The following is a 26,397-nucleotide window of genomic DNA, read 5'->3' as shown; positions in this document are numbered from 1 at the left end:
TATAGGGACTGAAAGAATGGTTCTATTTTGAATAGCTGCTTGAAAAATAAGGGAAAGAGAATTTAGTAAAAAAAATCAAATGTCTGCTAACTGTTTTTGCTGTGTTCCAGGATGATCAGTAAAGACAGAATCTTGTTAAGTGAGAAATTGAAGTCAGACCACATAGTGCATGCTGGTAAAAGCAATAAAAATTTTTCAGATAAAGTCAAATTGACTTCTTGCTGTAAATGTCATCTTAACATGTTAAAGTCTAGTTATTAAAATATTAAAAACATGAATCAATACTAAAGGTGATGGTGAACATTTATGTATCAAACAGTTGTGATAACTTTAATATGTTACCATCCCCACAGCTATTTGATACCTCCCCTTTGCCAATAAGGGAATATTTGAGTGTGTTTCAACCTCTGCAGCGCAAAAATTCTGTAAATTAGCTTGAATTGCTGATATAAGTTGCTATACCTTGCACTGAAACAGCTAAAAGGTGCTTACACATTGTCTTCTGTCTTCAGCTGATGTGGCAGTTAACTTCTGGCAGAGAGGCAGAACAGCTGGGGGGACAATAATATCTTGGCAGCTCTTTGCCAAGAAATGCATACCAGTCTTGTATGTACACAGAGCAGTTATATTGTTTTTTCAAGAACAGGTATTTCAGTTAAACCTTTTGATTATTTGTTACTGGTTTGGGGTTGTCGTCTTTTTGATGTATGGAATAAAAATGATGGTATAGTTGGTATAATAGCCCCTGTGCTAGAGGATTTGTACACTCTAACTGTACCATCGTATTTAAAGCAGTTTGATGTGTTTATAAGCAAAGACTTGAGGAATTCTGCATATTTCAGTGATTGTAAGTAAAAAAGCACCTGCATTTATAAAATGTATTCATTATTATGTGAATTACAGATTGTTATAAATTAAAAAATCAGAAGAGTATTGAAGATGGCTTCTTAAATATGGAAAAAGAATTTATATTTGATCAACATTCAGCCATGTTCAAGATGTAGTTCAAGATGCAGCCAGAATGTCGAGGGAAAGTGATTATTCCTCTTTATTCAGCTCTTGTGAAACCATCTGGAGCTCTGTGTCCAAGTTTAGGCTTCTCAAGGACATTCATATATTGGAATAAGCACAGTGGAGGGCCTCCAAGATAGCTAGGGGAGCAGAGTACCTGATGCACAGGGAGAGGGTGAAAGAACCCCTAAAAGCTTGTTCAGCCTTAAGCAGCAAAGGTTAGAGTTATTAACTGCTGACTTCAACTACCTAATGGGAGTGTGTAGAGAAGATGGAGGTACGCTTCTCTTTCATATCTCAAAAAATATGTTTCAGTGGCATCAAATAAGCTTAAATTTAAATCTTGAAATTGAGTCAGCAACCGCAAGAGTGCAGCTTTTTACAGCTCTCAGACTTCTCTCTTTGTACATATCGGTATTTAGAATCTCTTCCCAGGTGCACGTTTTTAGTCGTGGCCCCTACTTCCTTTTATTTGTATCTATTTATTTAATTTTAACCCGTAAGATTTGTCTATGTAAATGGGGATTTTAACAGTTGAGTCTTGAGCCTTAGGTAGAAAATACGTTCTTGTTTAGTTTCCTGGAGAGCTGTAAGCACGCAGATTCCACACCTTGAACCTGCAGAAAAATTTTCCTGACTCTGTTGCTGAAGGATACGTTCAGAAATTAGAAAGTATTATGTTTTAATGATGGGATTATGGGATTAGAAATTGAAAGGTCCTAGCTAAACTTGACTGTATTGTTAAAGAACTAAACTGTTGATGGCATTGTACTTTAAACACAAGAAATATCTGACAAATTCAGGAGGAAATGCAGCAGAACTGAGATAGACTTATCTTATAAAATCATTTTTACATATGCCCTCTAATTATGGTCAAAAACAGGCAATTCTTTGTGCTATTTCTCTTTATTCTGATTGTCTACATTTCTAAATTAGTTTAAAAAAATTAGAGTAATTAAATTACCTTAACTAACCATAAGAGTATGACTCTTTGTAAGTCTGTCCTGTTAAATTCCTCCATTTTCAAATCTGTAAAATGTACTGGTACATTATGAAGCCTAAATAATATTTATCAAGAGCTATTAAGTTATTGAAGAAAAAATTGTTTTATTCAACTGCTAGCTTTTTTGTATATCCAGAAGTTGAGTTCTTTTTTTCTCCATCCAGAAGTATTTTGCTGGGTCCTCTGAGAGGAAAAAAAGGAACTACAGTGCCTTACCTCTTTTTACATGAATAATTTAGTTGTTGATATTAGACGTGGAAAAAGTATGCATTAGGTAAATCTTGACGTTTGATGGTGGTAATAAATGTGAACTTTCTTATGAGGAATTTTGTTCGTTTGCATAGTCTCACTTTATTGCATTCGCTTTTCTTCGTGATAGCAATCTATTCGTTAAAAGCAGAATCCAACACATGCACATGGAAGACATTTGTAAGGGAGTGGAAAAATAAATGGTCTTGTGGTGATTAGGTTTGTAGAATGGTTCTGCGTTCTTTCTCTTTGTTGTGACATCCGTAATCTTTTTATGGTACCTTTATTGCGAGGCAAACAATTAAAATTCACTGAAATGAAGAGCAGTGCATGGGGCCTGCAAATATTCTCTAATTCAAAGCCTATAATAACAGAATTCTCTCAGGGTTATGTGTTATACTTTTGTAACATAATAGTTCTTAAAATGCATTCATACATTACATTTGGGTTACATGTGCAGAATGTTAAATAGCTGGAAGCTGTTGTTCAGTGAGACCAAACATAATGTTTTACATAACAAGTGCCTGTGCAGGGTGAACTGCCGTTTCTCACACTCTGAAATGAAGTAAAACAGGCAAGCAGCTTGAATTAACCTGCAGTCAAACCAAGCTGCAATATTGCTAGTACAAGTTTCATTTGTAGTAACTTAAATGATTTAAATAGGCAAAAAAATTTCAGCTACCAGAAACTGAGAATGTACCTGATTTATGGGTGTATAAATGATCTCAGTTCAGTGACGTTCTGGTAGTGCCAAAGCGCAGGGATCAAAAAATATGTACGTAGGACAGCTAGCAGTGGTTTTCCAGATGGTACTGCTCTAAAATATGGCTTCTTTTCAAATCTCTTTCAGGCATATGTGGTATTTGTCTCCACGTTAGGAGGACAATGGCTTGAAAGGAACTTCTCTGCCTTCCTTTCCCATATTCTAGATCTCGTGTCTCAGTTTCACCCTAAGGCTATTCAGACTCAGATGGATGCTATCTGCTGTCGCCGCTGTATTTCGTTTATCCTTCGAGCTACAGTAGGAGGCCTTCTTGGGGAAAAAGCTCAAATTGCAGCTGCCAAGGAGATTTGTCAGGCCATCTGGAAATTGAAGAAAGTTGTGGGTATGGGTCTAACAAGATTATCCATTCAGGCCTCTGTTTTTCTTTATTTAAGTGATTGTTTGTCCAACTTCCTAATCCAGAGACTGCAGGGATAGAAAATCTAGTGCTGGTTTATTAGCATAATAATGTAGACTGCTTCTGCTGGGTGCTTTTGTTTTTAACGCAGGCTGGTTATTGGCTTGTGTGTGTCTGTGCATGCCCATACAGACATGTATGTAAAATTAAAAAAAACCCCACTTCTTCCCCAGCAACATCATTTTCATAAATGATAAATATAATGAAATAGTACAATAAAACAAATACAGGCAATAGTAAAACATACACAGTGTTATAAAGTAAGTTAAATTGGTAGTTGATATATGACTAGCCAGATTCTGCCTTCCTGTTTGGTGCAGCTGACACTACTGATTGTTCAGAAAAGGATTTGTTTCTAATTGACAAAGCAAGCATTTCTCCTGGAGACAAAAACATCCTTTATAGCATAAAAGATCCGTACACGGCTTCTACGCAGATGCTGCTGTCCTAGCATCAGCCATGTGGGGGAAAAGAGAATGCTAGGCATGGCCAGTTCCTGCCTGGTATAAACTGCATGTTGCATCTTAGTTAAATACCTAGGGATCTAAGCTGACATAATGTCTATTTCAAAAGGTAAACTGGCACAGAAATGGATTTTGTCTTCCCCTCTCTCCCCCTCTCTCCTCTCTAACACGAAGTAGTAAATTCTGTTAAAATACAACCTCTTGCAAGTCATGGTGGAGCTTGAAAATAACTTCATTCTTTTTAGCCACCATATCTTGTCATCTGTCAGATGAGCAGTATGGCAGTTTGTATTTTTCTACCCACCTGGCCTCACAGAAGTTGTTACAATGTCCATTTCAGTGATAGAAATGTACTTGTCTCAGTGAAAGTAAACCTTTATCGAAACTGTTTAATCAGTGATAAAAAAGCCAATGATAAAAGCTCGGAGCTTTATCCAATCTGTTTGTTTTATTTTGGCAACGATTTCATAGGAATTCTCCTATATTGCATTATCAGATGCTGCAATGAGTGACAGTAACTTGGAAACACGAATTAATACAACAGATGTAACAGCAAGTCAGCATGTACTTGTGTGTACGCTGCAAGAACTTGGAAGTCTTGTCCATGGCTTAGGAACCACAGCAGCACCGTTACTACAAGATTCCAGTACAGGTACATACCCTATTTGTGTGTGTGTGTGTGTGATGAATATCAAATTTACCTGATTAAGGGCCATATTTAAACTGAGTCCAACACTCTCTGTATTGTTTACAATAAATCAGTTTGGTCAAGCTGAGTGTCTTCGTTGGCCTTTACTGTTTTCATTTAAGTGCAGGGAGAATTTTTTTTCTTTTTTTCTTTAATCCGAATGCATGCATATGTACCATGCCTCCAGCCTTGAAAGCTGATTGGTTCAAGTGGACATCTGCGTGGATTTCTGCGTCCTTGGATATACTTACAGATGTTTCCCGTGCATGTTATTTTATGTTTGCTTCATACTATTACTTTTCACTTGCAGTAACTTTTTTCAAAAGTGCTGAAATATTTAAAATTGAGAAATCTTTTACAATAAAAAATAGTAGCACTTTTTAAAGAGAAGTACAGGAACTAGATAGTGGTATGTTTACCATTCCTCCATGTACACTTTTGCTTGTTTTGTCTTCTTTGTAAGAATCACCTACTTTGCCTCTTTCTTAAGTGTGTTTATGCCTTTATTTTTCAGGAATTCTGGAAGCAGTAATTTCTGTCATTCTTCATCCCAGCATTTCAGTTAGACTAACAGCAGCTTGGTGTTTGCGCTGCATTGCAGTAGCACTGCCATCCTATGTGTCCCTACTTTTGGATCGCTGCATTGAACGTCTTAGTGTATTGAAATCCTCCCCAGAAGCAGTGACTGGTTATAGTTTTGCTGTTGCTGCTTTGCTGGGTGCAGTAAAACACTGTCCTTTAGGAATTCCACATGGAAAAGGGAAGGTATGGTTCTAATACTTTACTTAGAGACAGTTCTTTGACTTTTGCAGTAGTATTTGTAGGTATTCTTTATCACATGATTATAAAACTAGTATTCCTCATTATACCCATGTGTTATTTTCTTTTCTTGAGAAGGGGGTTTCCAAGCATACCGTAACTCAAGTAAGCAAATGTTTTTCTCAGATGTGTCATAATGTAACTGGACAGGAATTTCTTAAAATAAGTTGTGCACCATTAATGGCTCTGTTAACCACTCAGTCTGCTACCTTTTTCTAATGGAGAAGTTTGTTAGGTATTACTACCCTGTTTTGGGATAGAAGTCAATTCTAAGGAACTATGAGGCCTTAAATTGAACCATCTGAGAAAAGATTTATTTGCAGAATAAATTTCTTGATGAGTTACATGTTTCAGAATTACAAATTCTTTCCAGCAGGAGTAAAGCTTCTGTAATTCTGACCTTGTTTGCCATTGGCTTAAATTGGCAACCTGACATTTCTTTCTCTTTCCTGTGAGTTTCACAGCAGTGTTAATGGTAAGAAAAGGCTAGACTGTAATACACTGGAAATGTATCAGGCTTGGCAAAGAATATCTTTCTTTTATAAAAACTAATTGGAGGTATATATACAGATCTGTTGCATGCTGGGACATTAGAAATGTTAAGTTTCCTGGCAGGAAGCTGGTTTAACCGCAGTTTCTCTGAATGAACACTCCCCGTTCCCATCAATGACTCTCCAGTGTACATTTTTGTCAATACTTAAACCAAGAGCAATAATATCTTGAAAATCTTCAAGCAAGTAAGATCCAACAAATAAACATTTTCATATTGTTTAATAGAATTTAATGGAAATCAATTGCTTGCATCAATATAGTATAAGACAGTCATGCCAGTCTTTCCACTAGCACAGATAGGATATACCATACCCTGAAGTTTTAGAGTTAGGGATATCCAAATATAAAGGCTAGGAGTAAAAGCCTTTTCCATCTGAACAAGAACTTTATCCATTTCATACTTGGAAAACCATGGTGCCACACAAATATCAGCAGTGCATGCTAATTTGCTGCATGCTATAGAGACTTCTCCTTTCTGAAAATGTCTGTTTCAGAGCGAAGGGATATTAGGGAAGTGAAGTGGTGTGTCTTTTGTTGACAGAAGAATTCAGTTTTTCTTCTTATTACACTACTGTAAGATGAAAGGAATGCTTTAACATATTAGCAAATATCGTCCTTGTAGTAATTGCAGCCCACCCTTTCAATATTATTGAGTATTAACGGTTACACAGCACTTGTGAACATACTTTGCTATTTACAGTTCTCAACGTTCAAAATCCCAACTACTGATTGAACAATTTTTAGCAAAAAGGAAGAAGCAATTTTTGTTAGGTTTTAAAAACTTTATCTAGTATTTACTCACCAGACCATGGGAAGAGAAAGAAATGTATAGTTGTATAGATAAAAAGTGCCATACGAATATTTTATATCTAAGCATCAAGTAGGCTGTTTAACAAGAAAACATAATTCTCAACAAAGAATTCTTTTAGAGGAACAGAACAGGATGACACAGGGCCTGGGGAAGATATGGGAGGGCAGAGACAAGTGTGTGAGAAACGTTACGTTCTGCACTAAGTTGTCGTGGGGGAGAACAGAAGAGTTTACCAAAGCTCTTCTCCGTTCTCTCCTAGGAACAATGCCAGATGCCAAACTATCTCCTCTTCTGAGGAACTGAAAGAGACTAGTGTCAAATAAAGCAGTTTTGAAAAAGAAGTATCAAATCCGGACAGTGGCGATCTGGGCAGAAGTCATATTATATTAATACATTTTCCTTTATGAGAGAGCAGTTAGAGTTGCAGGTTCAAGTGGAACCTATTCAAAGAAACAAAATAGTGTTTTTATATATATTCATCATTCCGTGCTAGTGCTTATATTTCAGGTTGAAAAAAAATCCTTCAAAAACAAGTCATAAGTACTAGTGTATAGAAGAACTACCAGAAATCATTCAATGAAACCCTTTCTAGGATGCTTGTTTATCAAGTAATTTGAAAATACCAAGCTGTTAGTAACTTTTAATAGTATAATTGAACAAGGATGCTGTTTTAATTTTAGAATCAAATATTTTATCATCATAATTTTCGTTTTATCTATCAAAAATCCATCAAAATAAATTTCTTAATTTGTAGGCACCTGATAGCGTTATGGAATTGGGGAAAACAGTATTTTCAGTCTATTAACAATTTATGCAGTTTTATAAGTGTGCAAATGAGTTATAGAAAGATATCATCTATAGTGAGGCTTTTTAATAAGTTAATGACACTTCTCATTTGTAATATTCATGTATAAGCAGTTTGTTTTATCAGTCAGACATAATGCAAGATACAAGGAAATATATTTTGGCATATGTGAAGTATAACTGAAGCAAACCGTTTGCAGAATATTTGTACAAGTTGTAGACATCCTGTGGTTAATTTCCGTGGACACATGGTTCTTCCGTGTAAATACTAGATAGTCTGTGCTTTGATAACAAGCACAAGTTGTTACCTTGCTTTTAGTAGGCACATATGCAATTATTGTGGAGAAGCTAAGCTAGTGTTAATCCGTGCCTTAGCATATCCTTCTGACTTGTTTGTTTAATCATACCATTTGTTGCATAAAAACTGTCAGGAAGGATGACAGAACTGACCTTAAAATGAGGACAAAAAAGATCTTTTAACTCTCTCACCCTTTTTGCTTAACTCTCGTAGGTCTCAAGGTATCTTTTTTTTTCCTAGAGGCATAAATATGAAATCAGAACACTTTTAACCTTGCCACATATGTTCCTGAGAAAATTATCGGCTCTCATTTTATGTTGACAAAACAGGAGCCAAAGAAGCTAAGTTACTTTACCTAGTATCCCACAGGAATTATCGGGCCACCCTAGACTAGTGCTGAAATTAGTCATTCCTACCTCATGAGTCTGAGTTTCTTGCTATAGTGTGAGTGGAAGATAGTGTTCGACTTGACAGTGCAATAGGAGCAAATATTTTGGCAATGCTGTTGAAAAACTATTTTGTAATGGTAGTATCTCTTCCCCAGTACTTTCCCTATGTAAACTGGAGCCACGGTTAGGAGTTAAGATTACTATAACCAGTAACAAGATACTGCGGTGCAGGGTCCTGGCAATGGATGAACATGCTATTGTGCATTGAGATTGTTCTCCCGTGAGCTGAAGCTGGGAAGGCAGTTGCAGCAGGCTTGTTATCTAGAGAAGTAGAAAATCTTGCCTGCTTCGGAAAGAGAGGAAAAATTTCAGGGGAAGTAAATAGGGTAGGTAAAACTCTGCTCTCTGCTTAAGGCAGAATGTTTATAAGTAGCCTTTTACTGGCCTGTAGTAGCTACGGTGGCACTTTTAGAAACATTTTTGTTTCTTGCTTTGACTGAAAAACATTTTAAGTTCCTACCTGTGATGCCACAGTCCGGGAAACAGCTGCTTTTATCTCTTTGCACTCAGCAGCAACCAAATTTCTACCTGCCTACTCTTCCAAAATGCAGGGATTTTTTTCTTTTCCAGTTTTACCAATGCTGTCTAATTGTCAGTAGCTTTCAGGGAAAACAAGTTTCATTTGCTGACCTTGTTAGGTTTCTGGTGGGTGTTCTCTGTGCTACACCTGACTTTGTCTTTACTGAGAGTGAGAGTCATTCTGTCCTAGTGATAAGAAGGTGTAGTGTTGGAAGAAGTTAAAACACATCCTTTGTGCCTTATCAAATTCTTGATCACGTCTTTCTGTTTGTCAGAATTTTGTACTTTTTTTCTTGTGCATGGTATGATTTCACGAAGTTCATTTTGCAGGACTATATAATTTTAACACCTTCTGAAGGCCTTGGTCTGTGTTTGCTGACTTCTGTATAGTAGGGTTTTTTTTATTTCTGTTCACTTGCTCACTGTCCATTTGATTGTCTTTGAATTGTGAGCTCCTCAGAGGAACAGCTGACCTCTAGGTTTTGGAAACTGCTCAGCATGCAAGAGGGAAGACGTTAAAGAACACAACTGTCTTTACCAGAGAATTAAAGGGATTATTAGCCTTTACACAAAACTTATCGTGTGGGCTAGCAGTCTTTATGCTTTGTTATTATTTTTTCCACGGTGTTGCTTAAGTGTAGTTGTATTATTTTGGAAAAAAAAAAAAATTCAAGGACCTTTGCATCCTCAACTGCAGTCCCTTATTCTATATTAACATCACAACTTCTGACTGAGAAGTGATTTGCTGAAAATAAGGCATGGTTTAGAGATGGTATTTAGGTTTCTTCCTTCTAAATCAAGCCAAGCTGCTTCAGAACGGGTGTTCAGCCTGCCCAAGAAGGCATTTGTGTCTTATCAGAAGATTTGTTAGTTGTGTGGTGGTTAAGGTGCTGAAGGAATGACATTTTTCATTGAAACAAGGGAATTGGGGACATTTGTAAATAACTGAGTCTGGAAACTGCCAAGGATTGTATCATTTTGCTTTTAAGCTGTATTTGATTTCCATATGTAGTTACTAAGATGCTGATGCTCTTTGGGGTTTTTTTTGTTTGTTTGTTTTTACCTTTGAAGGTAGTCATGACAGTAGCAGAGGATTTGCTGTGTTCTGCTTCTCAGAACAGTCGAATTTCACTGCAGCGAACACAGGCTGGATGGCTGTTGATAGCTGCCCTCATGACATTAGGTAATAGGTTCCTACAATTTTTACTTAAACTAAATTAAGCTGTTTTTTGTTCTGTCTCTGACTTTAGTACTTACGATGTTTTATTTAACGTAATACTGCAAAATAATTCTAAAATAATAATGTAAATTGGAATCTTTAAAATAAACTTTCTGAAATAAAGACGTCATTGCTTTCAAATTTGCTATTAATTCACTGGGAGTAATGTCGGAAAAAGCAGTATTTGGGTGGGACTAAAGTTAATTCAATATGAAATAAGAGTGAGAGTGTATTTCCCTCTCTTGCCAGACACTTGAAATGTTACTGAACTTTCTGATAGTTATTAGTGGTCACATTACTGACTCTGATCTCTAAATTACTGATGACGAATGAATTTTATCTATTTTGATCATATTTTAAGCCATCTTTCACATTTTCAACAATCACTTCTGCCCATCAGTTTTTCCTGGATTAGGGAGAATATGCCCTGTATGTGAACCTATATCAAATGTTTGCTTTTCTGAACACCACTGCTGCTTACTAGATGGCTTTTATGCTGGTGATCTAGTAAGACAGAGATTATAGTTGGCTGGGTGACCTACTATTAAAAAACATATCGGTGGGCATGTAGTTATGTATGAAAATGTAATACCAAAGCAGCAAAAAACTGAGAAATTATATATGAGCAGACTGTGAAAGCAGCATAAAGATTTGTTGAGATGCTTATCTGTAGTTTTGATGGTCACAGCGATAATGGTTTTGTGAACATAGGAATTAAAGAGAACGTTTTAATTTTGTGAATTCTCACATTGGCATAACAACTGTCAATAATTAAAGGTCCTGCAGTTGTCCAACACCATCTGCCAAGAATGTTGCTACTGTGGAAGTGCATCTTTCCATCATCTCCTAAAGACCTAGAAACAGAGAAGACTCGAGGAGATTCATTTACATGGCAAGTAACACTGGAAGGCCGTGCTGGTGCTCTCTGTGGTAAGAGGGATTTAACGTGTCTTTCTCTGAATGCTTACAATTTTGGGGGTTTTTATTCCCCTTCTGAAAGAACAAAGATATTTCATATTGATGTATATCGTGGCGGGTGGTGATAGAAGAGGTACTACCTCCCCAACATGCATGCTTGAGCATATATATATTTACCTATGTATGTGTGTGTATATATGTATAAGTATATATGTGTGTGTGTGTGTATATATATGGATATATGGAAGCACATTTTTGCAAAAATAAAGAAATAATCTATCATTTGAGAGGGTTTTTCTCTTATTCTTTTAATCAGTTGATTTCCAAGCCATAAGTGATATCAGGAAGGATGCTTCCCTTTTTCTTCTCTAACATACATGTCACAGTAACATCTGAGGGTCTAAGCTAGGGTATGTTCTGTTGTTTATACAGAGTGTACTCTATTTGGTAAATAACGGTCTATTTCCTAATAGTTTTATAAGCATAATAGAATTAATGGATGGATCAAGCACTTTTGCCAGGCTGAGAACAGACAGACAGAAAATACAACAAGGAAGCTGCAATTCTCAGCCAGTAAACAGTGCCGTCGTCTTGGCTACTGTCTAGTAGGTCTATCTTGCAGTTTTTATTGTGAAATATAAGGAATTTGGGTTTCCAGGAGACTATTCCAGGGATCTTCAAATACTTAATGTGTTCCACTCAAGTACTCTGGAGTACTAAAACTGTCCTTTGCATAGCAGAAATATGAGCCCTAGGGTAGTAATCGTCCTTCTCTCAGAGTTAAAATCTGTTTGAAAGTATGGAAATCAAAGAGTAGTTTCTTCTTAAAATTAGCCTAAATAGTTAACCTTTAAATATTATTCATTTTTGAAAATAGGACTATGTATTCTCTATGTACGTTTTGAAATACTAAGTCGAGTTTAATTTTCTGTAAATAATGAAAAATACTTGCGTACAAATGAGTTGTTTCTTGCAGTACAGTAATTAAGCTAAACTTAAAGGGAAAACTAGCAAGTTAAGTGGCAGGTGGTCTAGTCATCACAAGTCGTCTGGTCATCATCGCTCTTCCTCCCTCCCCGCCCTTAATACCGTGAAGTTATCTACCATAACTCAGTTGGTAACACAGCAAGAAATGTTTGCGTTGGTGTATGCATTTTGAAGTCAAGATACTAACATTCAAGCTGAGACACAAAACAATGCATTTGAGAATAAGATTTTTCATTCAAGATTTTATCAGCTTCTTAAATTATTGATCAAAATACTTTTTATTTTTTTTTTTGGTATTCTTTCTTATGCTTAAATGAGTGAGGTAATGGTGTAATTTTCTGTCCCTTCCAGTCATCTAATTCTAACTGAGTTAAAATCCAATTCCTTTTTTAGCTATCAAAAGCTTTGTTTCCCACTGTGCTGGTCTTCTTACGGATGAGGTTGTTCAGAGACTTCTTCCTCCTCTCCCAAGTGCTGTTGATTTATTGACACAGTAAGTATATCAAAAAAGTTAAATGAGGTTCTGGTTCTGAAAAGCTACAGAACAGTCTTCTTGTATTTTTGATTTAGGGAATTGTCTAAAGAACTATCTTTCCAAAGTACTGTAATTATAGAATTCAACTGTGTAACTGAACTCTCTGTAGGCTTTAGCTAGTATAATACTATGTCTTGCAGATTTTAGTGTCGTGTAAAGACACTAGAGAAGAAATAATGTTATGCTTTTGATATGTTAATGTCTTTATTTTGCTTCTTTAATCAAATATTCTGTTGATATTATGTATAATATTAATCAAAATAATGTGTGTGTGGTTAGTTTCTATAAAATTTAAAAAAACACTATTCAAGAATGTGCTGCAGCAAAAACTTGTATAGATTATCTTTTTTGCATTTAGACTGACAGCTAACCTGGAAAGGAAAGCGGGGGGGTGTTATACTCCAAAGTGAGGAAAAGTTTAACTAGTATGTAATGCTTTACTGTATTGGGGCTATAAACTCTTAACTCAGAGATATATCCACAAAAAAGTTACTTTTAATAAACATTGGTATGGTCAAATGCAATAGAAAAGCTTATTTATTTCTCTAGTATCAAAGAAAAATAAGAACTGGGAAGAGACAGTGGAGAAGTTCTGTCAGAGGATATGAATATAAATTTTGTTTCTGCTGTTGGTAATGCAAATCAGAACTGTAGTTATAATAGGCATAGATTTAAAATATTCAGCAGAGTTTGGTACTAGTGAAACCAGAGTGTTCCATAATGCTTGATCTCTTTGAACCTCTGTGATGTGGGGTTTTTTTTATATTTTAAGGCTTTCTTCAATATATAAATTATATGGAAATTCTTTAAAAACACCATCAACAGTTTACAGACATAAACTTTATGAATTACTGGCAGTATTACCTCCAAAGACTTATGAAGGTATGTATTTTCTTACAAAGAAATATCTATTAAAAATACCATGAGCTCGTTTGTAAGTTTTCGTTCAACATGTTTTAAGCCAGCAGGATTTAGTTTTGCCTTTTATAATACACAAGTTTTATTCCCTCTGTTTAGATTTGATGAAATTTTAGTGAAGTTAGTGTGATTTTGAAAAGCCTGGTGCTTTTGGTCACCCCCCTCCCTTCTTTTTTTCCTCTCCTCTGTTAGAAATCCAGACTTTTGTCCTGTTTTTAGTTGAAACTCAAAAGCAGACAACCTTGCAATTATAAGTTATTTGAAGAATTGACTGACTTTGATACCAGTTTTACTTCCAACTGAATCCTGAATTTGAAAGGTATAATCTCAGCAGCTTTTCAGTAAAATCTTAAGACACAAGACACGCTCACTTTTTTGTAGCAGAACATATTTGGCAGTATTTGAAATCCATCTAATGCAGTCAACTATGCACTGTAGTTAGACTAACATATGAACTGAAATATCAAATACTTCTGTCTTCTTTAAGTTGTCATGTGAATTTAGTTTGCCGTAGAACATTATATGGACTGAAAGAAGGAACCGGTGTTTTATAATTGTAAAGAGAAGTACAGGGTATTTCATCAGGATAGAGAGAATATGGGCTATCCAGCCAGTGAATTGGCTGTCCTCCTTATCTTGGAGGAAATCCTTACTCAGTCTGCTCCATCTAGTGGTAACAGCTAAATGAATCTTCATAGGAACAGATCCCTAAGTTCTCTGACTTAAAGCTATTGTCATATTGGAAGTCTGAATGTAACACTTGAAGCACGGTGTATAATATTCAATTGTGAGATGAATTCAAAAGACAGAAAATGACGCCTCCATCCCTCAGAGCAAGTTATTACTTCTTTTATTCTTTTATTACAGAGACAAAGTTTTATAGAATATAAATACCTGGGTCTGGGTGTGTGTTTGGGATTTTTGCATCTACTATAACTATAATGAAAAATAGACAGTATTTTACAGTACTGTTTTGTCTTGAGTCTTGCGAGAGCAGTGTCCTAACCGAGGGTATTGCAATCTAAAACCAATAAATAGAGAAAAAGCATTCAAAGACTTGTTGTAAATAGGCAGTCACATTGCTGAAAGCTTTGTAAATGTGCTTGAAAGCTCATATCTTGAGTACGTGTAGAATGAAAACTTAGAAGTCGTTCTCTTTGACCAGCGTAGTCTCAGAGTTGTTCACTCATTTACAATACAGTGATATGAAACAAGAAAGAATACAGAGAATATATATGTATACAAAGTTTATTTTTAAGGTCCTTTATATATTTAATAATGTAACTATGCATTAGTCATAAATGCTAAGCAAGTATTTAAGGTAAAGCTGAGAAGGCATACTTTCTTTCCCTTGTATTTCCAATATGACAATTTCACGGAGAAATTGAATTTATTTGTAAACATTAGAAATTTTTAAAATAAGTTATTTGAGAAAACAATATGATTCTGGAACCCATGATGCTTTTTTCTTTGTCTAGTTTTAGTCATTATCACTAGAAGAATAGTAGGTGTATTCTTGTGTCGCACAGCTGAGCACATTTTTCACCATTCCGAAGAACACAGTGCATGAGAAGCTTTCATGAATTCATGGATTCTTTTTTCCCTTTTCTTCAATCCAGGTAGTTAGCCAGAGGCTAGCAACCTGCAAGTTGTTCCTTTTTGAGAATGTTGACGGCAAGGTCAAATACTAGGACGGCGTTAAGTATTTGCAAAGAATGTGCAAAGGCAGCACAAGGTGAACAAAACAAAATACCCAACAAAGCAAAGAGTAGGAAGCAGATTCTTTATTCGTAGCTCCAAGCCTCTTTATTAACCTTTATATTTCTAAGGTCCGCGATCCTAGGACTTGCTTATATTCTGCTTGGTCCTTTCCTGCTCTTTCTACCTCTGTGATGTTTCTCTAGCTGTCTATCATCAACGAAATCAAGATCTGCTCAAACAGCAGAATTATGATGAGTGTGCATCAGTGAGCAGTAGCTAATTCTCCACATGACTTTAGCAATGTCAAATATGAGAAAAATTTACTACTTTAACTTGAGTATCAGTGAAAAACATTTAACATGTTTTAGCTGCTATTTTCTGTCGTATGCAAATGGTCAGCCTTTGAAACTTAGCAGATGAAAAGTATGAACTTCTTAAGTTGGAATAAGCTGGTACTGTTTCTAAGATGATGGTTCATACGCTTGATCATTTTTTTTCATGTGTCATTAGTTTTGAATGGTGATGTGCTCGTCTGTGAGGCCAAAACATTTATTTCCTGAGTTAATATAAAAATATTAATTATTATAATAACCCATTAGAGAAGTTTCACACAAAGCATTTCAGTAGTTTGAATTTTATTCATTAGATTTGTTGCCATTTTCTGTGATCTGAAATTAATGTTTTTTGTCAGACAACTCATTAGGGTACTTTTCATTCTTTTAGCCTTTTGTGCTTGCTATGTTGCACTGTTTAAACCATAAAATTGAAGCATTGAGTTCTCTTTCTTAGCAGGACAAAGATGAGTAGTTAGAATGCTGGAGCAGCATTCTGGCTCAGAATTTTGAACTACTTTGCACTGGGATAATACTATTTGAAGTATTGAGGATGGCCAAGTGACTGGGGAACTAAAATAAACCTTTATTTGCTTAAAATAAATCTGGTTAAAATTGCTGAGTATCTCTCTTGGATTTGATTTGAAAAGCTCTTTTCATAGAAGAGGGATTTTTCAAATTTTGTTTTTGCTTTGTGATCTATAACAAGTCATCAAAAAGCAGAGTTTAGTTGTTGTTTAATTATTGTGTTTTTTAAAATGCTGAATATCCATCCACTTGCTGCAGTGTCTGTGCATCTTGGAATATATTTGATAGCGTTAATCTTTAAATTTGAGTTAAGCCTTTTTGTAAAAAGTGGCATACTTGCTAATTAGTCATGGAGGTTAAAAAGAAGAGGAGATAGAGACTTAGGAACAGAGGCAGGAAATGCAACAGAAGCCTGCAGGGGGGAGAGGCTGAAGAGGGCAGAAATGGGAAAAGGAAAAAAGAAAAAGAAAAAAAAAAGTCAACTTTCTCATGACGGATTCAATAATACAAGCAGGGTAAAATAGTTTACTGCTGCTACCACTTAACTCACTCACACCTATACAAATGGCTGTACTTGTGCTCGTGACCTGCAGTGGCAACTGTGTCGTCCCACTTTTTGGAACCTCTGAGAGTTGAAAGTGTATAGGAAACTTTAGTGCTAATGGATAATGGTGTGATGATGTAACAAGAAACTGAATGCAAAGAACCAGATACATGGATCTAAGACCCACTTAATATTGGCATTTCCTAAGTCTTCAGGATTTGACTTTGCAATTTTAATGCCCTAGAGGAAAATGTATATGTAATTTTTGTGTAAAGGGTATGTATGTTATGATATCTTTAAGGTCAGTTCTGCAGTGTTTTTCCGCAGAATGACTTACTGAATAAAGCCAGGTCTTTCTCAGCACTTACAGTTCAGCACTAGAAAATGGTCTCCACTTTAAAGATCACTGCCAGGATTGTTTTAATAACCTAAAACAAAACAGTCTGACTCTGAATGCCTAGTGGTATTGTTTATGCATAATGATGTTTAACTTTGTCTGAAATTTTATGTAGAAAAATACATGAAAGTTGGAAGAACCAGTGCTAATTATTATCGTGTAACCTACAGTAAATTCCTCATATTTATTTGCTGAGTGCAAACTTCTGAGACTGGAGAGTATATTGTACAGCTTTTGGATAGTTATCAAACCTGGGAATGTTTTAGATTACATCTACTTGCCAAAAGCAAGTATTCCTGTGTGGTAATGTCATACATTCTGCAGCATTAATTTTCAGAAAATTTGTAGTTGAAATATGTTTCGTCTTGTACTTGTCCTTCTTCCTCCGTTTAAATTTTAACTATCACTAAGTAACTGCATTAACAGTTGTATGGCATTATGCCTTCTGTAAAGGTAAAGGCCACGGATTTTAAGCTTCTTGATTGCTGTATATCCTTAGTTTGCTTTTCTTACGTGGTGTTTCATTGTCTCCCTGCAAGAAGAGAGTATTCTCCAGTTAACTGTTTGAGGACCTTAGAAAAATGTTAGACGGATGTTGCAATTTTAGTATAAATGTCTTGTTCAAGCAATGAAGCTGCACATGGCAAGTAATTAACTGAAAATTGAATATTTTTTCCCTTTAATTTAAAGGAAGCTTCTCTGCTGTTCTAAAAGAGCTAGTAGCTGACTTAACTGTTCCAGATAGCCAGATCGATGCCTCTACGTTCTTGCTTCCACCTCTTTGTCATGAGAATGACCTCCTTTTACTTGGTCCCTTACTGCAGGAGACTGACCACCGATTTATTGAAGAGCAGGTACTTCCTGATCTAGTAGGATGGTGATACTATATTTTCATATAATTCTTGTTATTTGGGTCAGTGTTGGTTTAGACTTGGTCAAAAATGTGACTATCGTTTTTATCCCTCTTACAGCTCCTCTTAGGTAATGGTATAGCTGGAGGCAGCCTGGAGTATGACCCTTACTCACTTTATGAGAAAGTTGCAAAAGGTGATTCGGTGCCTAAACCTCTACCTCCCATGTTGTCTGTTATCAGTGCAGCAACACGTCTCTTTGGAGTTATGTTTTCCCATGTAGCAGAATCTCAAAGGTAAAGTAGTAACTTTAACTGTTGGGGAATTTGGAGATGTTAAAAGACAATCAATATATTTGAAATTGCTGAAAGAGGATCGGTGTGTTTGAAACTGAGCAAAGAATAAAACAATTCTGGAAAAAAAATCTTGACTTGCAAAGGTCGATTCTATAAACAATATGAATAATATAATTCAGACGACCAAATTATCAAGCTTTCTATTTAAAGCCAGTGACAGTGAAAAGGCACATTCCGTAAAAAGTTACAGTCATTATAGTACGTTTTATTGACCAAGAAAAATGTTTGTTTTTTTCCCCCTATCTAGATCAATCTAAACGTTACTTTAAGAGATATTACATAATTATTAAAGCACTTAATACCTAATTACTAAATGCCTTAGAACCAAAGGTGACAAAAGGTAGGAAGTTGCAGTAAAATTACACCTTTGTCTTGCCTCATTCTGCCAAAAAAATTGATGGAAAGAAACAAGATTGTGGGTCTTAACACAATTTTATCAATGTACAGAGTGCTTAAAGGCATCACAGAATTCTGTTGCTTTTTTTCGTGTGTCTGTCTTTCCTGCCATACATGTAGCATTTTGATTTGTGTCATGTTTATAAGCATACTGTTGAGGCAAGAAATCCATCAAGATTTTTTGCATACTATTAGTAATTCTGCATTTTCTCAAATGTAGAATTATGGCAAATCAATTATTTTGAAATTATATACAGCTTTATATTTTCAAAGCCGCTTACAGTTAATCCTCAGATCGTCACCATTATAGGTGGTGATGCTTTTGTAATTTCCTGCGGTGGATGGCTGCTGAGTGTGTGAGTCCTGAATCTTGGTATCTTGAGTACTTAGAATGTTACAGTGTCATTGTATTGAGTTTTGTTTAGTGTAATGGCAAGGCAGCTGCTTGTATGCATGTATTACAGGCATGCCTGCCGATATAATTGCTGCATGCTTTATGTTTTCTTCTGGCTTCCATTTCCTTTCTTATTCTCTCGTCACTGACTATTCATTTTTGCTTTTTTTCTGTCTGGTCTTTCTGCCTCTACTGTCATCAAGTTGCTGGATTTTTTTTTTCTTCACTGCTTTCTCAAGACCTCAACCAATTGCTGCAGATAACTGCTTATCCTTTTTTTTTTCCCCTCCCTCCGTTTCCCTCCTCCTTTCTCGCCCATAAGCCAAAATGCATCATTCCCGTTATTCCTAGATACAATTCCTTTAATAACATGTTTGATGTTACTTAAAAAGGAGCAAATATCTGTGAATGCATATGTTCTAAGGAAATAAAGGCAAAAAATCCAAGTTCATATAGTAATTACCTATTTTAATGTGGAATACATAAAAGACACAGGGTTAGACAGAGAGACCAAATGAAGGAAGATGCTTGAAAAACTTAGGGTAATATATTGATTCCACCTCTGTTTCTGTAATATACAGACTTTGTTATGTGTTTTAAAATACGATAAAGAAGCTTGATTAGTTTTCCTCCCTTTTTCATTTTGTTTTGTTCTGTTTTTTATTTAAGGCTTCAGGTATTAGAACAGTTGTTGGATTCCATAAAACAAACAAAAGGATCACGGCAACAAATAGTACAACTAAATGTTGTGTCAGCCTTTTCTACTTCCTTAAAGGTAAGTCTCCTGCCCCTCTCTCTGCCCCTCTCTCTGCCCCTCTCTCTGCCCCTCTCTCTGCCCCTCTCTCTGCCCCAAAATGTTGATTCTGTTATTAAAACATGGCATTTGTTCATTCAATTATACGTCTACGTGCAGAAGTTCTTCTTATGGTTGACCAGTCAAGGTGAGGATCAGTCCTATTGTCCTCTGTGCTAATATTTATTTGTGATGTTACACTTTTCTTAAGTGCTCAAGAGTTAAATTTTTCGATTGTTTTAAATGGTAAAGAGTGAGGAAAACACTTTCTAGTACACTATAATATACTAGAATCCACACTATTGTAATCCAAAGAGCAGAGATGGAAAATTTCTGTTTGTGTAATTTCTGTCTGTATTACTATCTTTCATATTTCTTACTGCAGAAATAAAAGCAATGAGTGATTTTAAAAAAAAGTAGTCTCATAATTATGTGCCATTTTATGCTTTTTCCTGAAGCTCTATTCCCTTTTTTCCTCTGTTCATGTGTAGTTTTCATTCTTCCCTTCTTTGACTTTCTTCAAACTAAGATAAAATGTTTTCATATTAGCAAAGACCTTTTTCCTTTTCTTTTTTTTTTTTTTTCCTCCTCCCCTAATCCAGTTTTGGCTTTATTTTGCAGGAGGAAAATATTCTTTTCAGTGCCTCACTATGATTGATCTTCAAGAGGCTCTTGGAGACACTTGAAAATTGAGATTCTAGTTACTATTTTGTTCTTGATGCATACACTTGATTTGTCAATGGCACTCAAGGCCAGATGATCTGCATTTCACTTAAGTCTCTATACATAGCGTTTCCTATTGTCTGGCTCTGAAATGGGGGGCCCTTGTGATCAAACAAAGGTTGAAATGCAATTAAGCAGAACAAAATATTCCATATAGTTGCCTTAATGCCCAGGCTTTGATGGAACCGGTAATGCCCAGCTGCTAGAGTATAACACATTTTCCATTACCAAAAAAAAATTTAAAGGAGAGAGAGGGGAGAACCAAGTGAAATTTAATTGCTCTTTATCACGTTATAATATTTTGTAGTTAATGCACTGCATTGGAGTGACTTTTTTATGTTGTAAGGCACTGCTTTTAGGTTCTACATACTGAGGTGTTTTTTACTTTTCATCTTCCTTTATCTGTCTGTAAGTATCATTTAGTATTTTCTGCTGGAAGATTGCTGATAAAATTGACTATTGTAGCCCTGAAGTGGCTATCATTAGCATAGTGGTAATAAGCTTATGAGTGGCAAATAAAATTATGGGATTTGGACAAACTGTAGAGTACAGAGATGTACGCTCAGCTCTCCGTGATCTGGAAAAGCAAAAGCCTGTGATATTTAGGAGAGTGGAAGATCTCAGATCTTAGTAAATACTACTAAGTATATTGGGAAGTATGTGCAATATCTTACTGGCTTCATTTAGAGTCAGGCTGTATCAGTAGGCTCATGCCCGGTGACTAGCTTGGATGCTTAGGCTGGTTTTGCCCATGGAACTCCTCACACGCCACCCCGCACTGCTCCCCCAAGTGCACTGGGTTCCATAAAGAGTCACTAGCTTGATAGCAGTGCTGAATCCAGATGTAAGCAATGTATGCATGCAGTGTGCCTGAACTGATAGAGCAGTGAGAACTGCAGTGCCAGACATGCCTGACTACCTCTGCAGGGACCTAGAGACATTCCAGACCTGAGGCTAATAAACCCTACTGTTCCAGCACTACTGTGTCTGAGTATAGTTTTAGGATGCCTGAACAGGGATGGCTTTATCTCTGAAGCTAATTAGCTCTGTTCCTTGTAATAATGCCTACAGTGTGCCTAGACTTGAGATAGGCTTGAAGGGATTGCAGGCATATTTGCATGGCATCACACCTGAGTAATAATCATAAGAGGCCCTAGGTGCTTCTATACAGAACCAGCTGTATGTATATCTGTGGCATATTTAATCTGCAATCCGGATAACTGCTATAGGTTTTGCTCATGCTCTTTTTTTTGACTAGAATTTTTGTTTGTGGTGGTGTTCTGTTTTCATTTGTTGTCTCCTTGGTATTATTTCCTGAATGTCCTGCTAGCATGTTGGTTTATTGTGTACTACTGCAATCTATCTTTTTTTTTTTTTTTTTTTTTTTTAAACCATAATGCTGGTATTACAATGTTGTGATATAATGTATACTCATCTGGAGTTATACTTCCAAATCTCAATACAGTGAATAAAAACAGAGGAATCCCTCAGGTAAGAGGGGAAGAAAATCAAATTCTTTCTGTAGGTCTCATAAATTTGTATGGCTGAAAGAAAAAAATGTTCTGACTACTGTACTGTCTTGCTGTTTAATATATTTAATATCTGTTTTTAGCACTTGGCTAGCTGCAAGGGAACTTTAGGTCCAGAAGAAGTTAGGAGGTCTGCTCTGACATTAGTAATGGGTGCCCTGGAAAGCAATAATCCGCTCCTAAGATGTGCTGCTGCAGAGTGTTTGGCCAGGTTGGCACAGGTGGTTTCTGACAGTGCCTTCACTGCTGGATTAGCACAAGTTAGTTTTGACAAGTAAGTTCAAAAAAGGTATAGTAAGTTACTGGTTGAGTTTATAAAAATGCTTGGGTTATCTACCTGGTCACCAGGATGATAACAGTTTAAAGAGAAGTCATAAAAGATGATTTCCTTGATGAATTTGATGTCACTTAAAAATGAGTATGAAAAGCACTGCCAGACTTCTGCATGTAGTTCTTGGTTTTGCTTCTCTTTTTAAGAAGACTATTTAAGTAAGCACGTAGACATTTGAGTAAATTACATTGGCTGCTGTTCTAGCTATTTCATTTAAAGATACATAAAATATTTTTGGTGCTTCTTTCAGATAAGAGGTGATGAATGAACGTAGGTTTTTGGCAATTTAACAATGTCTAATAAAATATTTTGCTGATTATATATCAGAAATTCCATTAGTAAATATGCTTATTACATAGTGTCAGCACTGTTGATTACACTAACAGCTTTTTTTTCCCCTTATAATTAATAGGCTAAAATCTGCTAGGGATGTGGTATCAAGAACAGGTCATTCTTTGGCTCTGGGATGTCTGTACAGGTACCTAGGAGGAATAGGTTCTACTCAGCACCTGAATGCATGTATTGGAATCCTATATACCTTATCTCAGGACAGTACTTCTCCTGATGTGCAGGTACTTGTTACTTATCTCAAAGTGTCATATTGCAAATTAACTGTAAACTCTATATTCTGGAGTAAAAGTTTGTCTTTCCTCTAAAAATTACGCTTCACAGCCTGTTAGCCATACCTCCCAGCTGATGGCTGGAACAGCAAGAGAGATGGAAACTGTAGCATCAGCTCAAGATCTGCCTTCCAAGCATGAGCTATGATGAGCTATGAAAGACTGTTAATTAATGATAAATGAGGCTGAAGAGGCTGAGATATGCTGGCTTGAAAAATGAAGTTTCTGATGTTTTAGGAATTGTTTAATTTCACGTTCACCTATCTTTTGAGCTTGACTAGATGTTCATTTCTCTTTTCTTGTTAGTATTTGTCTCTGCTAGGATGTCTGCTTCACAGCATTTTTCCTTGATGGGGTATACAATAAATAACAGGGGGTTGTAGTCTGAATGCTTTGGAACTTGGTCAGTATACTACTTTGAATAAGGCAAGCTGTTTTGAAGGTTAATTCAAATGAATTTTTCCATGGCTACAACTGTTACCTATAAGAATAGCTTTAACAGACATTGAGTATATTTCATGTAATTGTCTAAATCGTAATTAAAGAATTTTTTTTTAAGCTTCACTTACTATATCTTTGCACAGAGAAGTACTGTATGTTTACATGAAAAAAATATGGATAATGGTGCAAAATAAAATACAAAAACTAAACTAAAATAAAAGGTTGTTTCAGCCACTCTGATTATATTTTTGCTATTCTATTGTGTTTGCACATGGAACTATAAGAAATTTTAGAAAAGCATTTGAGGAATAATACTACACTATTAAATTAGTTTATTCGTTTTCCTAGAAATTAACAGTAGCAAATTTAGAATAGTTCTTTCATTGCTGAACATCGAGTTCCTCTTAAAATATTTATCAAAATGGCTCATCAAGCATCGTGTTCTTTAAGGTTCTGTTTATAGCCTCTCCATATGTCCCTTTGGAAACTCCGGCTCTTAGTTACACTTTTGTACTGAGTTTCATCTGAGCTATCAAATTAAAAAAATTGATTTTATGTATATTCTATTTCTTGCAGACACTACATGACTGCATCTCTTATTTTACAGGCGTGGGCACTACACTCTCTGTCACTGATAGTAGATTTAGCAGGTCCCTTGTTTCACGTGCATGTGGAACCTACCTTATCCCTTGTTCTCATGTTGTTGTTGACTGTACCTCCTGCTTATGTTGAAGTTCACCAAAGCCTTGGTCGCTGTTTAAATGCACTTATTACCACCCTGGGTCCTGAGTTGCAAGGTACGCAATATACAGTAAAGTCACTTTTGTTTGATTTAGAAACAGAATTGCTAAACATTGTTTGAATGTATAATTGAAATTTTATAAATAAATGTGTGTTAGGTTTTTTCCTCATCATAAGTCAATATTTCATAGGTTATGATTTCACGTAGTCAAGATGACATGACTGCTAGTTTTCCAAAAAAGTATTTCTTTTTGACATCTTTTCCTTTATTTAAACTGGTTCTTCAAGCCTTGACTTGGGCTGACAGTTCTGATGTTTAGCCTGAAAACAAAAGGTACTTATTTTTCAAGAGTGAGGAATCGCTATATGTTTTACTAATGAAGCAGCCATTAAAATGCAGCCACCTAAAATTTTGCATCTAAATTAAACTTGAATAGATACCTGAATACTGAAATTTCCACAGGGCAGTGTGACACTTATTTATTGGTATCAGAGTATAATGCAGACATTGGCAGTGGGTGAGATGCGGCTGACTTGGAGAAAAAGACAGGTTATCCTCTTTTGAAAGAAAAGTTATGTTTAAAAAAAAAATTTTTTTTTTCTTCTGAATATAGGCAGCAGTACAACAGTTTCAGCCTTAAGAACTTCTTGTCTCCTGGGCTGCGCAGTGATGCAAGATAATCCTGACTGCCTTGTTCAGGCTCAAGCCATCTCTTGCCTTCAGCAGCTTCACATGTTTGCTCCTCGACACGTCAACTTGTCTAGCCTTGTAAGCTGTTTATGTGTGAGTATATGTTTACTGATCTATACCTTTGTATTTTAAAATATTTTGTGTAGAAACGTTTAAAAAAATGCAGACATTTCTTAAACCAGTGTAACTGATCGTAATGTAGGGGTGACATGTTTCACATCCTTTTATAGGCTTTTATATTCTCTACTTTTCCAGTGTTTTCCTTTTTTTTTTTTCCCCTCTGTTTCTGATTCTCCGTTACAAGAACATATTCTGTAAAGCTCTTGGCCTTCTGAACTGCTTGAAGATGCATTCTGCTGTTCTTATTCAGGCCAAGTGTCTGGCGGAATGTACTGTCTATCACAACTTCGTGCTGGATTTCTACCAGCTATTTCATGCTGGCGTTTTTTTCCTCTGCTGCTTTTATGTCTTAGGTGAAGGACTGATTAAAAAAAAAAAATTATACTAATAACTAAGAGTGGTGTGGTTGTGGGTGTGGTTTTTTTTTTTAATGATGGAAAAAGCTCTGAATTCCTAATTTTGTAATTTCTGTATCACTAATGCTTCAATGTACTGACTTCTTGGTAGTCAGTATAAAAATTTCTGACACAGCCATAAATAATAGCCTGAAGGTAGGCCCTTGAAAAATAGGATTTGTTTTCAAAGTATCTATCTTGGACTAGCTTCTGTTCTTCAACACCTAGTTCTATCAAGAAAACAAAAATAAATATCCGATAGTTATTAGACTTTGTGTCTTTTCAGTGGCTAGTTTTTGTTTTTGATTTTTTTAAAATATGACTGTCCATTTTCCCCATGGGAAAGACAGACAATAAAGCTTAGGGCTTTTATGTCTCTGTCGTCTGTCCTAAGGCAATTCTTATGCACATATTTCCCTGGGTAGCGTTTGGATGTCAATAGTAGCCACATATTGATTTTTATAGAGTTCAGATTCCTTCCATTTATCTTAATTCAGTTTTACTATAAAAATGATTGAGAGAGCCAGGAAAAATCAACAGAGAAGCTCGTTGAGCCCCACGTTATGTTAGGCATGCCTGTATTAGTTGCAGAAGAATTGGAACTCATCTGAAGCGTTTTTTCTTTTGCTGTGTTCCAGCCATGATTTTCTCCTCTCTGGGTAAAAAAAAGCTTTTCATACATTGATGCAATCATCGTAGATCATATGAATCACCCTCTTACTCAGTCAGTGGATTAGCATTTGGATCACTATAAGTCCATGGAGTTTACATTCCGCTTCTATGTACAGTATGATCTGTTAATAATAAATAGCATGTTGTGACAAGATCTTTTTTCTATATGATATTAGTGATTTTTATTACTTTTACCAGTTGTGTCAAAGTGTTTCATAAAGTACTTTATGTACTTTATTATTATAATAATGATTAAATTACTAAATTAAAAAGAAACATTGTTCATGGTTTGGGTGTTTGTGTGTTTACTTCTACCCCAAAACTACAATGAGCTTTACAGGGGAAGACTCTGTCAAAGTCAGCAGCCTTACGTGGATGAACTCTTCTAATTCTGAAGAGCTTGTTACAGAACTAAGG

The 26,397-nt window shown here is 35.8% G+C and overlaps 1 protein-coding gene across 11 annotated transcripts in view; it reads left to right on the top strand.

The window, feature by feature from the left end:
- The window catches only part of HEATR5A (HEAT repeat containing 5A), a 73,000-nt gene that overhangs the window by 19,588 nt on the left and 27,015 nt on the right, over window positions 1–26,397 (top strand). For 9 of the 11 annotated variants that reach the window (XM_068946413.1, XM_068946412.1, XM_068946410.1 and 6 more), the window contains 14 exons: window positions 3,114–3,369; window positions 4,405–4,560; window positions 5,111–5,361; window positions 9,920–10,031; window positions 10,845–10,997; window positions 12,366–12,465; window positions 13,280–13,389; window positions 17,618–17,781; window positions 17,899–18,074; window positions 19,594–19,699; window positions 22,053–22,243; window positions 22,713–22,872; window positions 23,969–24,158; window positions 24,717–24,886. In XM_068946413.1, the coding sequence (XP_068802514.1) occupies window positions 3,114–3,369; window positions 4,405–4,560; window positions 5,111–5,361; window positions 9,920–10,031; window positions 10,845–10,997; window positions 12,366–12,465; window positions 13,280–13,389; window positions 17,618–17,781; window positions 17,899–18,074; window positions 19,594–19,699; window positions 22,053–22,243; window positions 22,713–22,872; window positions 23,969–24,158; window positions 24,717–24,886 (2,295 nt within the window). Of the gene's footprint in view, window positions 1–2,181; window positions 2,289–3,113; window positions 3,370–4,404; window positions 4,561–5,110; window positions 5,362–9,919; window positions 10,032–10,844; window positions 10,998–12,365; window positions 12,466–13,279; window positions 13,390–17,617; window positions 17,782–17,898; window positions 18,075–19,593; window positions 19,700–22,052; window positions 22,244–22,712; window positions 22,873–23,968; window positions 24,159–24,716; window positions 24,887–26,397 lie in introns of those variants that run through there. The other 2 variants (XM_068946416.1, XM_068946415.1) reach the window with 2 other exon arrangements.

The sequence above is a fragment of the Struthio camelus genome, chromosome 5 (genome assembly GCF_040807025.1).
Source record: "Struthio camelus isolate bStrCam1 chromosome 5, bStrCam1.hap1, whole genome shotgun sequence".
Taxonomy (NCBI): Eukaryota; Metazoa; Chordata; class Aves; order Struthioniformes; family Struthionidae; genus Struthio; species Struthio camelus.
Note: the sequence above shows the minus strand (reverse complement) of the source record. Positions and strands in the feature narration are given on the sequence as shown.